Genomic DNA, 15269 nt, shown 5'->3' with positions numbered 1-15269 from the left:
GAAAAATACCAGCAGTGGCTTCCAGTAGTTTTTCCATATTTAGTTGCCAGGTTTATCCATCTCCTTAAATTGAAACGGGGTGCAAGAACTACAATTATTCAGTCCACGCAGACCACTTACTGGAACCAAGAGGAATCGAAAGATTGTGGACAGGGCTTCTTCTTATCTTAGTTTCTTTCAGCAACCAAGAATGTTGTTCAACTGGACCATTTGATTTGTCAACTGAATGAATGATGGTGAACTATATAGAACCTCCTTTCGATATATTTTTATCCTACCCAATATTTCTACTGCAATGTCAACTTCATGCTCTTCTTTTGTCAAGACAGAAATAAAACACTCAACTGTTCTTTTGTCACGTCTTCTGCACATCAACCTGTCTATCTGAAATCTAATTGGCTCCACCATTTCCTGAGTCATCCTTACAGGTTTTATATGCCAAACAAACATTATCTGACCAATTAAATCTTTTCAGTCTCTTTGTCCTTCTTGTATCCTTTTTCAATTTTCCCAACATGTGAATCCTTGGTTTTAATTCTATTCTGGCCCAGGCACTGGTCAGCTTTCTGAATTTTATTTTAACATCTATTTCCTTTGTTAGTCAGGATGCTCCAGCATTGGAAGCCCCCTGTACAAACAAGACTTCAAAAAACAAATGTAAGGAAAGACCTCCTTATTTTGTACAAAGCATTACATCTATCTCAAACAATTGCTACATACACATTTATTTTCATAAATGAATCAAGCATTGACTTGCATCCACCCATTTAATTTGAAAAAAACTTTGCCTATCTTCTCGTAGTCGATAAAACCAGTATGGTCAATGACTTTTTATAAAATGCACATTATTTCACAAGGAACAACAATCAACATAAAACATTCCATGGGTATAGTATCTTAGCATACCTTTTATTCAAAATCTCATTTTTATAAAATATTCATTCATGGGATGACGGCATCGTTGCCAGACCAGCATTTAGTACCCATCCCTAACTGCCCAGAGAGCAGCTTAGAGTCAACCACATTGCTATGGGTCTGGAGTTACATGTAGGCCAGATCAGGTAAGGATGGCAGTTTCCTTCTCTGAAAGTCAAAAGTGAACCAGATGGTTTCTTCCCCTTAAACATCAGCAAAGGATTCATGGTCATCATTAGATTTTCATTTTCAGATACTTCATGACTTCAAATGTCATCATCTGCCATGGCAGGATTTGAACTTGGATCCCTAGAACATTACCTATGTCTCTGGATTAACAGTTCAGTGATAATACCACTAGGCCATCACCTCCTTCTATTTACAATATTTGCAAATAGAATTCCAAAACCACTTTCAGAAGCCATTGAATTTTTAACCCCTTGTTAATTTGACTTTCCAAACTGAAAGACATTGCTCATTCTCAACTATAATATTATTAAAGTGACAACGCAAGAATACTCAAAAGATGAACATTGCAAAGCATCACTATAAAGACCTAGCTTTGTGTTCTTTGGTCACCTAAGGATAGAAACTCAAAGCATGTACTTATCCACCTTTAAAGATCATAAATGCTTTATTTGCCCTTCAAAAATTCTCAACTTTAGGGAGATTCATCATAGTACTTGTCTCTAATACACCAAAGGTAGCATCAGGTCTATTCAGAGTACACAAGCAATTCAATCTGCCAATCATGCTTTGACTCCTTGAATATATCATCTTTCTGTGAGAAACTAGTGTGATTATTTGGATGGAAGTAACACTCTCTAAATAGAAGTGTCAACTTAAAGTTAGTCAGGACACACTTTGCTTAACATCTAAGCTAATAGATTTAAAAAGGCCCTACAAGCCAGAATCTAATTTCAAATTCTATTCTAATATAAATTACAAGATGTTTCAAATTAACCAGTACCATCCCATAAGTCATAAAAGTGTATCAGGAAGATGCCCAAAGGTTTTCCTTTATGATAAGAAATAAAGCAGTGGAATCTGTTTTTAAGTTGAACAAAGCTGTTTAGCGAAGCAGATCTCACCAAAAAATAAACCACCACCACTCTAGAATTATCATTTTGGCCACAGACACTTTTGATTAGTTTCCATAGGCTTAAATTTTGGACCTACTCCTCTTTGGGCTATTAAAATTATGAGGTTTATAAAATTTGTTATGCTTTGGAAAAGCATCTTTAATGGACAGGCTCATTACAACTAGTTCTGAAGTCTGCTTGACAATTGGCAAAAATCAAAAAGAAGCCCAAGTTGTGTTACTGCGGTGATGTGAAGTGCTCACTGTTAGAGCAACCACTGAGTTCACAAAGAGTAAACTCAAGTCTCCTAAAATCCTAGAAAGATCTCAGATGCATTGGGTTGTTAATAGTTGTGCTATAAACAGTCGGTTTACTTTGAATAGAAGTGTGCGTTAAGGTCGAAAATAGCTTATCAGCATTCCTATTTGGGTACAAGGTGAAAGGCCTTTTATGTTACCATTGGGTACAGCACAGAGTGAGCATTTTTGAGTTTGAGGATGGCACTAAGATTGGTGGTATAGTGGACAATGAAGGAGGTTTCTAAGAGTTCAAAAATCTTGATCAATTGGATCAATGGGCTGAAGAGTGGCAGATGGAGTTTAATTTGGATGAATGCAAGTATTGCATTTTGGTAAAACAAAGGAGAAACTTATATAATTAAAAGTAGGGATTTGGGTAGTGTTGAAGAACAGAAACAGCTCTTGGTTCAGGTACATAATTCTTTGAACTTTGCATCATATATAGATAAGCAGTTAAAGGTGTTTAGCATACTTGCCTTCACTGCTCAGTCTTTCAAGTATCAGAGTTGGTATGTTATGTTGAGGTCACACAGGACATTGGTGGGGCCTCCTTTGGAGTACTATGTCCAGTTCTGGTCACCTTTTTATAGGAAGGATATTAATAAGCTGCAGAAGATTCCGATGATATTTGGCAGGAAAGGAGGGTTTGAATTATTAGGAGAGGCTGGATAGGCTGGGACTTTTCTCATTGGAGCATAGGAGGTTGACGGGTGACCTTACAGAGGTTTATAAAATTCATGAGAGATGGATAAAGTGAATGGCAGGAGTTTTTTCCCTTGGATTTGTGAGGGGGAAAAATAAAAGTTAAAATCTAGGTGGTATATTTTTAAAGGTGAGAGGAGAAAGATTTAACAAAGACATGAAGGGCAATTTTTTTTTCTTAAAACACAAAGTGGTTCATGTGTGGAATGAACTTCCAGAGGAAGTGTGGATGCAGATACAGTTACAATGTTGAAATGACAAGTACATGACTAAGAAATAGTTGGAGGGATATGGGCCAAGTGCAGGCAGGTGGGACTCCTTTAGTTTGGGATTATGATCAGCATAGACTGGTTGGACTTAAGTGTCTGTTTCCATGCTTATGACTATGATTCTAACAGGCTCCTTAGCTTTGTAACATATCACAGACAGAGGGAGACAGCTTCTAGTCGAGGAAATGCATCCTGTAGCCATCTTGATACATTAAGAAATATATTCAGGTATGGTCAATGGGGAATCATTAGGGCAAATTTCACTGCTGGTAGTGGATTCAGGAAACTCTCCAAAACTAAATACCCGAAGGCTGTCACTTAAAATTCATATTTGGTGAAAACTCTTCTCGAACCATTCATTCCCCTGCATGATCTTCCTGTTCCTCGAACAAATTCTAGCACATACCAAGATAATCAAGATTACTTTTCAATGTTTTATTTGTTTGCTTAGCTCCTCAAAGTGTGCCTGAATCCTTGTCTGATATGTATTATTGGTCCAAGCATAGTCCATAACTTCCTGATGTTCCCCTTTCATTACTGTGTTCTGCAACTGTTTAATGGTACCCTTGGTTAGAGGCAATTTTTAAAAAAAATATAAACATCTCTAAAATTTGAAATAATTTGGGACTTGCGATCAGTCAGAAATTTGTGCTAGTTAGGACATGGGCAACAAAATTCCACTGATTCTTACCTACCTAATCTGGCCCCTGGTGAAGCACCAATTTCAAAATTCTCAATCATGTTTAAATCCCTCTACTGCCATGTCCCTCCCCATTGCTGCAATCTTCTTCAATTGTGGACCTCTGATGCTGGGCCACTTACACATCCCTGACTTTAATCAACCCCACAGTTGGAGGCCTTGCCTTCAACCCACAACATCCCAAATTTTGTAAACACCCCTCCAAATAACTTGTATTAGATGCTCTTTAAAACCTATCTATTTAATCAAGTTTAAGAACAGTGTATAAATTTAAAGTTTCATTCACATTTATATTCACATGCTTGGGGGTGGGGTTGGAGGGGGGAGAGAAAAAGAGAGACAAGAGACACGTAACTTTAGTTACATTTTAGAGTTGCAATATGGGTTCAGTTCCAGAAGATCTGGAGGCCTATTTGTATACAGGTAAATGCATTTTTAATGAGGTCTTCTAACTTTTGAAGTGAGGGAACAATGATTGAGTGTTTCTAAAAAACAAGGATAAAAACCATGCTTTTGGCTAGTAACAACAGTATGGTGACACAGACAAAGTGGTTCATGTGTGGAATGAACTTCCAGAGGAAGTGGTCGTTGCAGGTACGATTACAATGTTGAAAAGACAAGTACATGATTAAGAATGTATGTGGGTGCGCCAGATTGTTAAACTCTTTCATCGTGAATCTTAATATACTGAAAACTGAGCGTAGAAAACTCATGTTTGTTGTGAAGTAATAGAGAGTTCAGGTTGCTGTTTGATTTAGGTATCTCAGGTAGAGATACCAGCCGATGGAAGAAGCATTTAGTGAAGGTGCGGAAACTAGTTGTAGCTGTGCCAGCCTGCACACAAAATCTTGATATGGTGACAGTGGTAACCTTTCACTGACGTTTTATGGCTTTTTTATGGATATTGTTGGGATAAAAGGAATAATCTAAGTTTGAATCCTTTTGCAAATATTAGCACTGAAATCTTTGCAATCTTTTCATCTGATGTGGTATAGTTCTTTTTCCCCCCTCTTGATAAATGAAAATTTTATTCTGCACTTTGAAAGATGCTTGCAGACTCTTATGTTCAGTAACTGACCTCCATGGTCTGAAAAATAAACGTTGAGTCGATCATTCAAGGTTTCATCCAGAGGCTGATTTTCCAGTGTTAACATCACCTGAGAGCATAACACCAAGCTATTGGTCATGATCGCAATAACTACTTTTGTGGCATAGTGTCAAAACGTTTTAGAATGCTTCTGTCAAACACCTTGGGATGTTTCACTGTACTAAAGGAACTATATAGTTATTGTTAGAAACAACATTTAACCATTGGAAGAAACTAATATTCACTGGGGTTCCCCCCCCAATCCCTACCACAGAGTTGTTAAGTCTCAGGATGAACTTCCCCAACCTATTTAATAATCAGGATGAATTTGAGTAGAGTTCCATATACACCATCAACTGGATCCAACACCATAGCCACACACAGAAAAGGTTCCAGATGCAGTATTTGCATGCTTAGAGTTGGAAAAGCAGAGTAAATTTAAAATGTGGTGCTCCAAATGATCTTTTTTCGGTGTGGAATTCATAGATTCAAGCAGCATAGAACAGGCCCTTTGGCCCATCAAGTCTGCACTGACATAACTATCGCTAAAGGTGCGCTAATCCCAATTTCCTGCACTTGGCCCTTATCCTTGAATGTTATGATATTTGAAGTGCTCATCCAAATATTTTTTAAAGGTTGCAAGGTTTCTGGTCTCCACTACCTTCCCAGATTCCCATCATCCGAGTGAAAAAATCTTTTTCCCCCCCAAATCCTTGCTGAATCTCCTGCTCCTTTGCCTAAAACTATGCCCTCTCGTGATTAACCTCTCATCCACGGGAAACAGCTGCTTTCTATTCAGGTTGTTCATAGCCCTCAGTCTAATACACCTCAAATCATGCCTCCCCCCCACCCCCCCTCATTCTACTCTGCTCTAGAGAGACATCAGATTATCAACAGTTAATTTTTTTTTAAGTTGAGAGAACACAAAGTAAGTGCACCTGGACAATGAAAGTATTTCCTCAGCTTGATTTTTTTAAAAATAAGCAATTGAAATTTGACAAAATTTCAGATGAATACCAGTCTACTTAGTCTCTCCTTAAAGCTCAATTTCTCCATCCCAGACAACATTCTGGTGAACCTCCTCTGTACTCCCTCTAGTGCTACCTTCCTATGGGGAGGTAACCAGAACTGCACACAGTACTCCAGGTGTGGCCTGACCTATGCTCTGTACAACTCCAAAATTACTCTTTGCCCCGACTGAGGAAAGCAAGTGTCCCAGATGCTTTCTTAACTATATGTTTCACAGGCTCTGCCGACTTCGAGAACCTGTGAAAATTACCCCAAGATCCCGCTGTTCCTCTAAACTACTCATTGTCCTGCCATTCATTAAATACTCCCTCACCTTGTTTCTTCTTCCAAAGTGCATCACCAAGCACTTATCAGGATTAAATACTATTTGCCACTAGTCTTCCCATCTTACCAATCCATCTGTATCTTCCTATAATGTTGGTGTTGTCTGCAAATGTGTTCAATATTCCCCCTACATCATTGTCAATATCATTTATATATATCACAAACAATAAGGGTCCCAGAACTGATCCTTGTGATAGACCGCTTCTACCACTATCCTTTGTGTCCTATTACTAAGCCAGTTTCTGTACCATCTTGCCACGTTTCCCTGAATTCCGTGTACTTTAACTTTATCTATCAATCAGTCTCCAATGTGGGACCTTGTCAATAGCTTGGCTAAAATCCATTTAAACTACATCAGCTGAACTTCCCACACACTTGATCACATTTTCAAAATCTCTAAGACATTTGTTAAGCATGACCTCCCTCTGACAAAGTCATGCTGATTATCCCTAATTAACCCATGTTTTTCAAAGTGGGTATTAATTCGCTCCTTCAGAATTTTCTCCAATAGTTTCTGTAGTTGTTTATTAATTATAAGACAGATGATTATCAAACCATTTTATTCACTTGAAAATATTCCAAATTTCAATTGCTTATTAAAAACCATTCAAGCTGAGGAAATATTTTCACATCCAGGTGATCTTAGTTTTTTTAGCCAAGAGAACACAAAGTAACAGTTGATCATCTATGAAGCACTTGAAAAATTAATTCTGCAAATTTGTATTCAAGCAACTTTTCAGATATCTTTTCATATATGATAATGCACACTTCCAGTTATGAGCCAGGTTATCACTCTCATATTGACACGATAGAAAATTCTGCACATGCTCAGACTGTGGAATTACCCTGCTAATGGAAACTAATAGCAATCTCTTCTAAAACTACAAAACCAAAATGGAAGGAGGAAACCATAATGAGAAATAAAAGGTTGATGATTAGACTGGTAAGACTGAGCAGTAACAGTTAATGCAGCTGATCAGATAAGAAGATCAGGAGGATTAAAAGAATGTGGCATAACAGTAATGTTAGAAGGGAAAAGAGAAGGGTAAAATAATAAAGTTTTTGGGAATCGAGTACTGAATAGAATAGAGGGCACAAGGCACCAGAACAGAAGATCAAAGAGGCAAAAAGGTCAGCAGGAGTTGAAGGTTGGGGAAAAAGAAACAACAAATGAAAATGCATGAAGTTGTGGGTACTGCTAAGCTGCCGAGGCAATACAAGCAGCATGTGATGATCATAATTTTTCCCACTATACCATCAGCTCTCAATAAAACACAAAGAGTTCAAAAGAAGACAATCAGAATAGTAGAGAAACTTACAGATAAAGGAGACAATAACAAAATCACAGGAGAAAACAAACACGAACAATGCTGCATTGGATAACCATAGCCAACCTCTTTGGGCCTATTTAACTCCTCACCAGTCCTCCCATTTTAGAATTAGAATTAGAATTTGAATCAGAATCCCTACCGTGTGGAAACAGGCCCTTCAGGCCAACAAGTCCACACTGACCATCTGAAGAGTAACCCACCCAGACCCATTCCCCTACCCTATGTTTACCACGAACTAAAAACCTTCACCAAGCATAGCCAATTGACCTATTCTGCACATCTTTGGATTATGGGAGGAAAACTGAGGAAACCCACGCAGACACGGGGAGAATGTGCAGACTCCACACAGAGACAGTCTCCTGAAGCTGGAATCGAACCCGGGTCACGGGCACTGTGAGGCAGTAGTGCTAACCACTGAGCCACCGTGCCGCCCTGGAACAGATTTAATCAACAGATAAAACAAAAGAATCAATGAGAAAATGACACTTTAAATTTTCTACAAATACAGCTTCACTTTTTTCAAGCGGTAGTTGGAGTGGGAGGAGCAACAGCAAGAACCAGAGGCTCAATGGGAAGGTAAATTTTACAAGATATAAAAGCTTAGCTCAGGAATAGGCACAGTGCACACTGAGTGGGAGCAGACATTGGAATTCTAAGTAAATGAAGCTTTATATTTGGGTAGTTGCTTTACCGAAACACTATGGGCGGCACGGTGGCACAGTGGTTAGCACTGCTGCCTCACAGCGCCTGAGACCCGGGTTCAATTCCCGCCTCAGGCGACTAACTGTGTGGAGCTTGCACGTTCTCCCCGTGTCTGCGTGGGTTTCCTCCAGGTGCTCCGGTTTCCTCCCACAGTCCAAAAAGATGTGCAGGCCAGGTGAATTGGCCATGCTAAATTGCCCGTAGTGTTAGGTAAGGGGTAAATATAGGGGTATGGGTGGGTTGCGTTTCGGCGGGTCAGTGTGGACTTGTTGGGCTGAAGGGCCTGTTTCCACACTGTAATGTAATGTAATCTAATCTAATGTAATCTAATCTAATCTACTCGGGTAGTATCTAACATTTGTCCTTCTCCTCTAACCAAACTAAGGTTCCGTGTGCTAATTGGTAAGGTGACGAGTTTCTTTGAGAGGGACAGAGAGATTGAACATGTAGCTATAGGGATGGTGCAGGAGGGTGGGTTTTGGATTCACCTGAACCAGAGCGGTACCAACATCCTGGGGGCAAAATTTGCTAATGCTTTTCAGGTAGGTTTAAACTAACTCAGCAGGGGGGTGGGAACCAAAATTGTAGTTAGAGTACACAGGACGATGAGCGCAGCGAAGCCAGAACCAAGATTTTAAGATCGCAAGAAAGCACCGGCAGGCAAGAAGTTGTTTTGAATTGTGTGTACTTCAACGCCAAGAGCATTGGAATAAAGTGGGTGAACTTGCAGCATGGATTGGTACCTGGGATTTCAATATTGTGGCCATTTCAGAGACATAGGTAGAACAGCAACAGGAATGATTATTGCAGGCTCTGGGATTCAGATGTTTCAGCAAGAACAGAAAAAATGGTAAAACAGGGGGTGGTGTGTGGCACTGTTAGTCAAGGATAGCATTATGGTTGCAGAAAGGACGTTTGAGGACTCCTCTACTGAGGAAGCATAGGCTGAGATTAGAAACAGGAAAGGAGAGGTTACCCTGTTGGGAGTTTTCAATAGGCCTCCAAATAGTTCCAGAGATGTAGAAGACAGGATAGCAAAGATGATCCTCGACACGAGCGAGTGTGACACGATGGTTGTTACGGGGGACTTTAACTTTCCAAATATTGACTGGGAATACTATACTTCAAGTACTTTAGATGGCTCAATTTTTGTCCAATGTGTGGAGGGTTTCCTGACACAGCATGTAGACACATTAGCTTTGGTATTGGTAATGAATCTGGCCAGATATTAGATTTGGAGGTAGTTGAGGACTTTGGTGATGGTGACCACAATTCGGTTAAGTTTACTTTAGTGATGGAAAGGGAAAGGCATCTACCACAGGACAAGAGCTGGGGGAAAGGCAAATATGATGCGATTAGGCAAGATTTAGGATGCGTGGGCACAATAGAAATGTGAAGCTTCTTCAAGGATCAACTACTACAGATCCTTGCTAAGTATGTACCAGTCAGGCAGGAAAGAAATTGTCAAGTGAGGGAGTTGTGGTTCACTAAAGAAGTTGAATCTCTCCTCAAGAGGAAGAAGGTGGTGTATGTTAGGATGAGATGTGATGGCTCAGTTAGGGCACTTGAGACTTACAAGTTAGCTCTCTCTTTAGGTCTTTCCTGGCTAAGAAGAGCCAGGAGGAGACGTGAAAGTCATTGGCGGATAGGATCAAGGAAGATCCTAAGGCTTTCTACAGCTATATCAGAAATAAAAGATTGGCCCTAATCTTACTCTAGTCAATCAAGCATAGTAGTGGGAAATTGTGCATGGAGTCAGAGGAGATGGGGAAGTGCAAAATGAATACTTCTTGTCAGTATTCACACTAGAGAAAGAAAATGTGGTCAAGGAGAATAAAGAGGTACAGGCTACGAGATTAGATGGGCTTGAGGTGCATAAGGAGGAGGTGTTCACATTTCTGGAAAGGGTAAAAAATATGCAAGTCCACTGGGCCAGATGGAATTTAACCGAGGATTCTCTAGGACGCCAGGGAGGAGGTTGACGAGCCTTAGGCTTTGATCTTTATGTCTTCACTGTCGACAGGAATAGTGCCAGAAGACTGGAGGATAGCAAGTGTTGTTCCCTTGTTCAAGAAGGGGAGTCGAGACAACCCTGGAAATTACCCTGATCGTGGGTAAAGTGTTAGAAAGGGTTATGAGAGATAGGACTTATCATCGAGAGATGAATAAGTTGATTCAGGATAGTCAACATGGTTTTGTGAAGGTAGGTTGTGCCTCACAAACCTTATTGAGTTCTCTGAGAAGGTGACCAAACAGGTGGATGTGGGAAAAGCAGTTGATGTGGCGTATATGGATTTCAGTAATGCGTTTGATAAGGTTGCCCTCAGTAGGCTAATGCACAAGATACGCAGGCATGGGATTGAGTGTGATTTAGCGGTTTGGATCAGAAATTGGCTAGCTGTAAGAAGACAGAGGGTGATGGTTGATGGGAAATGGAGTTCAGTTACCAGTGGTATACCACAGGATCTGTTTTGGGTCTAATGTTGTTTGTAATTTTTATAAATGATCTCGATGTGTGCATAGAAGGATGGGTTAGTAAATTTGCATGACACTAAGGCCGATAGAATTGTGGATAGTAATGAAGGATGTTGTAGGGTACAGAGAGACAGAGATAAGCTGCAGAGCTGGGCTAAGAGGTGGCAAATGGAGTTTAATGCTGAAAAGCGTGAGGTGATTCACTTTGGAAAGGGTAACAGGAATGCAGAGAATTGAGCTAATGGTAACATTCTTGGTAGTGTAGATGAGCAGAGAGATCTCGGTGTCCAGATACACAGATCCTTGAAAGTTGCCACCCAGGTTGATAGGGTTGTTAAGATGGCATACAGTGTGTTAGCTTTTATTGGTAGAGGAATAGAGTTTTGGAACCACGAGATCATGCTGCAGCTGTACAAAACTCTGGTGTGGCCGCATTTGAAGTATTGCATACAGTTCTTGTCAGTGCATTATAGGAAGGATGTGGAACCTTGGAAAGGGTTCAGAGGAGATTTACTAAGATGTTGCCTGGTATGGAGGGAAGCTCTTAATGAGGAAAGGTAGAGGGATTGAGGCTGTTTTCCTTAGAGAAGGTTGAGAGGCGACTTAATTGAGAAATAAGATAATCAGAGGGTTAGACAGTGAGAGCCTTTTTTCTTGGATGGCGATGGCTAGCACAAGTGGACATAGCTTTAAATTGAGGGGTGATAGATATATGACAGATGTCAGAGGTAGTTTCTTTACTCAGAGTAGTAGGGGTGTGGAACGCACTGCCTGCAACAGCAGTAGACTCGCCAACTTTAAGGGCATTTAAATGGTCACTGAATAGGCATATGGACGAGAAATAGTGTAGATTGGATGGGCTTCAGATTGGTTCCCAAGGTCAGTGCAACATCCCAGGCCGAAGGGCCTGCAATGCACTGTAATGTACTATGTTCTATGATATATCCTCAAGCTCCACTTCACTGCACTTTGTTTTTAATTTTTTTTGTCACAGTTCTTAATTGTTTTACTACTACAGATAAAGATCTACTGCCCAATTCTGCTGGGAAGCCATGCTCCATGGCCCAATCATGGTTGTTTCTTTCAAATGACTCCCCATCTATAATGGATTTCAATTCAAGACACTGGGTTAGGGATACTCCAAGTGAACATCATACTACTTTCAAGACAACATTTATCTAACCACAGCATCTCAGACTTGGTTCTTTCCGAATCGCTATCAGCATTTCTCTACATGTTGTGGTTCTGTTCGCTGAGCTGGGAATTTGTGTTGCAGACATTTCGTCCCCTGTCTAGGTGACATCCTCAGAGCTTGGGAGCCTCCTGTGAAGCGCTTCTGTGAACTTTCCTCCGGCATTTCTGCGTGCAAAGACTGCACAAAACACTATATAGGACAAACAGGAAGACAGCTAACGATCCGCATCCATGAACACCAACTAGCCACGAAACGACATGACCAGCTATCCTTAGTAGCCACACACACTCAGATGACAAGCAACATGAGTTCGACGGGACAACACTACTATTATAGGTCAAGCCAAACAGAGAACAGCCAGGGAATTCCTAGAGGCACGGCACTCATCCACAGATTCAATCAATAAGCACATCGACCTGGACACAAGATATCGACTACTACAACGGACAGCTGGAACTGACAACTGGAAGCGGCAGATTCAAACCACTACAAATGCCGGAGGAAAGATCACAGAAGCGCTTCACAAGAGGCTCCCAAGCACTGAGGATGTCACCTAGACAGGGGATGAAACGTCTGCAACACAAATTCCCAGCTCGGCGAACAGAACCATAACAACGAGCACCTGAGCTACAAATCTTCTCATAAACTTTGATTTCTCTACATGACCAGCTCAAGAAAAATATGCTATTCCCTCCACTCAACTCTTTCCTGCCAGTGCCCTACTCTGAATCACCAAGAACTCAAGTAGCACCTCCTCAACAACAAATCGCAATAGACACTTCATAGCCTGAGGCTAAATCACAGGGGATCTCTGAGGAACTGGTGTAGAAAACTGTAAGGTACCATTTCAATAAGGATCCAATCAATCAATCAATTAAAACAAATAAACTGTTATTGAACGCATTCACAATATGTATGGTTATATGACAAGAAAACTTAGTTTGACTATCACCAAAGTTGTTGCTTTGAATTCTGCAGAGAGAGGAGCACTCACTGTCAGGAGCAAGCAAGAACCCAGTTAGCAAAGCAATATTCCAAGCTACACTCACGAAATGGATCTCTCTGATAGGGCTTGCTGATTTTCTGCAACTGCCTATCACATATGAATTTGTTATAGAAGCTTCATTACTTGAGCTCACAAAAGATTAATAACTCCATAACAGCAAGGACAGCACCTGAAAAAGGCCAGATTATCCTCTGTGTTGTTCAAGTATTATAAGTCCCACCTGTTGCCACACCATCATAATGCCCCATTCTTCTGCTAGAGAGAAGGATCCGTCCCACAGGTTATGCATGATGCATCCATCATCACATTATGAACACAAGAAAATGAAGACGTGCCACAACATCTGGGGCATCTCATTCCTCAGATTCATCAGTAAGAATTTTATCAGTCATTCTAAACAGGCTCTAACAACTCACAATCAGATTCTAAACGGTTACAGTGTGGCTTCAGAGCAAGCAGCAACCATCATTCTACCTTGCTGTCATGGATGTCACATTAACAGTCAACACCATGAACAGGAAGACCTCTATGGATATAAATGAGAGAAAAGAAACAGGGCTGCATCACTGTCCTTTTTGGCCTCGATCCTAATGACCCAAGTCACAGAGTTACATAAAAGCATCATCCTGAAAGCAATATTTCCTCCAACTTCAGGTGTACTATACGTGACCAGTTTGTTGCCTTGGACAGTTACTTTTAAGACAGATGCATTACCACGCTTGAGCGCATATTACAAGGAAACGCTGCTTCTGCCGAGACACCATCATGCAGCAACCTCAAAACCCACAGGCACAAGTTAGGCCCTTCAAATATTGAGGTTACATGAAAGAAACAAATATTTAAATGGATCTCATATTTCATTACCAAAAGGAAACACTGCTTTGAAGTATGGCCTCAGTAACTATGAGATTTTATTCAGTGTACATTACAATATATTAACAAAACCTTGTAACTGTACAGCAATATGTCTACAGAAACAGCAAACTAAGGAACCAAAAAAGTTCTAGGTTTTGAAAAACTGCCAAGATTTCTTGCCTCTGGAAGCAAGATTGACAGTGTTACTGAAGGATAGCAGTCTCAGTATCATAAATGTTGTAAATTCAAATTATCAGGTATAATTTTGGAGTAACGACCTACAACTCCCCCATCACAAATGCCAGTGTTACATATTCTTGAAAATATGTTTACGACACAAAAGATGTTTACCATCGATAAACTGAGATATTGAAAAGGTTAAAGATCTGGAGATGGAAACTTACATGACGTTAGGTTATTCGAAGTATTGAAAGAAGTTTTCCAGAGTAACTGAAAATCTTTGAATTTAGAAATGTTCTTTGAACTAAGTATGTACATAGACAAAAGAACTAACAGCCACTGTAAGAACTGTTGAGCCATAATTTAATTTGATTTTGTAATACTATTGGCCATTATTTTGACATTCAATAAATAGACAAAAAGTGGCTCAGATGTTTACTTCCTGAACTAGTGTCCTTCAATGGGCTCAAATGCTTGACTGAAAGCCAACAACAAAAAAAAACATAACAGTATTTTTCATTAGTTAACAGGACATATTTATCAATCAGAATGCCTCATGTCCTCGAGAAATTTTGGCCCAGCAGATAAATTGCTAGATACATAACACTGAAGTCAGACATAAGATTTCTAAAGGAAGCATTTACCTTTGTTTAAAAATCTAATATACACACACACACTCTAAGATTATGTAATGGCCAACTTTAGTAAGTCAGTTAACCCAACTGTACTGTCACACAATTAGCTATGTTACAGAACAACTTCAAATCAATGCAAGAAAAACAATGGATTTCCAAGATTTGCTATCTGTACTTCGTAACATCACTTCACTAAATTGAGAGTTAAAGATTTCTAATGTCAAGGCATTTTACAAACCAGACTTACACAAATCACCAGAGCAAAGATCTTTGTATATTTGATGATTTGTAAGAACTCTCGTCAAGATGGATCGCATTGCTCCTCCCATCTTAGTCAGATCTTCCAGAAGAGAAATCAGGGGTTCCATCTGTTGGAGTGTCTTCTGGAGGTCTCTTTCAGTTGCTGGATCAGAATCTATGGAGGAAGTAGAAATAGAGAGGACATTTTGATTAAAGTAAACTTATAACTTTAAGACAAAGAGT

At 40.0% G+C, this 15269-nt stretch overlaps 1 protein-coding gene across 6 annotated transcripts in view; it reads right to left on the bottom strand.

The window, feature by feature from the left end:
• The window catches only part of ubr3 (ubiquitin protein ligase E3 component n-recognin 3), a 362318-nt gene that overhangs the window by 309066 nt on the left and 37983 nt on the right, over positions 1 to 15269 (bottom strand). For all 6 annotated transcript variants that reach the window (XM_043693674.2, XM_087989039.1, XM_043693675.2 and 3 more), the window contains exon 3: positions 15034 to 15201. In XM_043693674.2, the coding sequence (XP_043549609.1) occupies positions 15034 to 15201 (168 nt within the window). The remainder of the gene's footprint in view (positions 1 to 15033; positions 15202 to 15269) is intronic.

The sequence above is a fragment of the Chiloscyllium plagiosum genome, unplaced genomic scaffold, assembly GCF_037043375.1.
Source record: "Chiloscyllium plagiosum isolate Xiang-an unplaced genomic scaffold, Cpla_swu_hap1 HiC_scaffold_7, whole genome shotgun sequence".
NCBI classification, from domain to species: Eukaryota; Metazoa; Chordata; class Chondrichthyes; order Orectolobiformes; family Hemiscylliidae; genus Chiloscyllium; species Chiloscyllium plagiosum.
The sequence above is the reverse complement of the archived record's forward strand: the minus strand, read 5'-3'. Positions and strand labels throughout refer to the sequence as shown.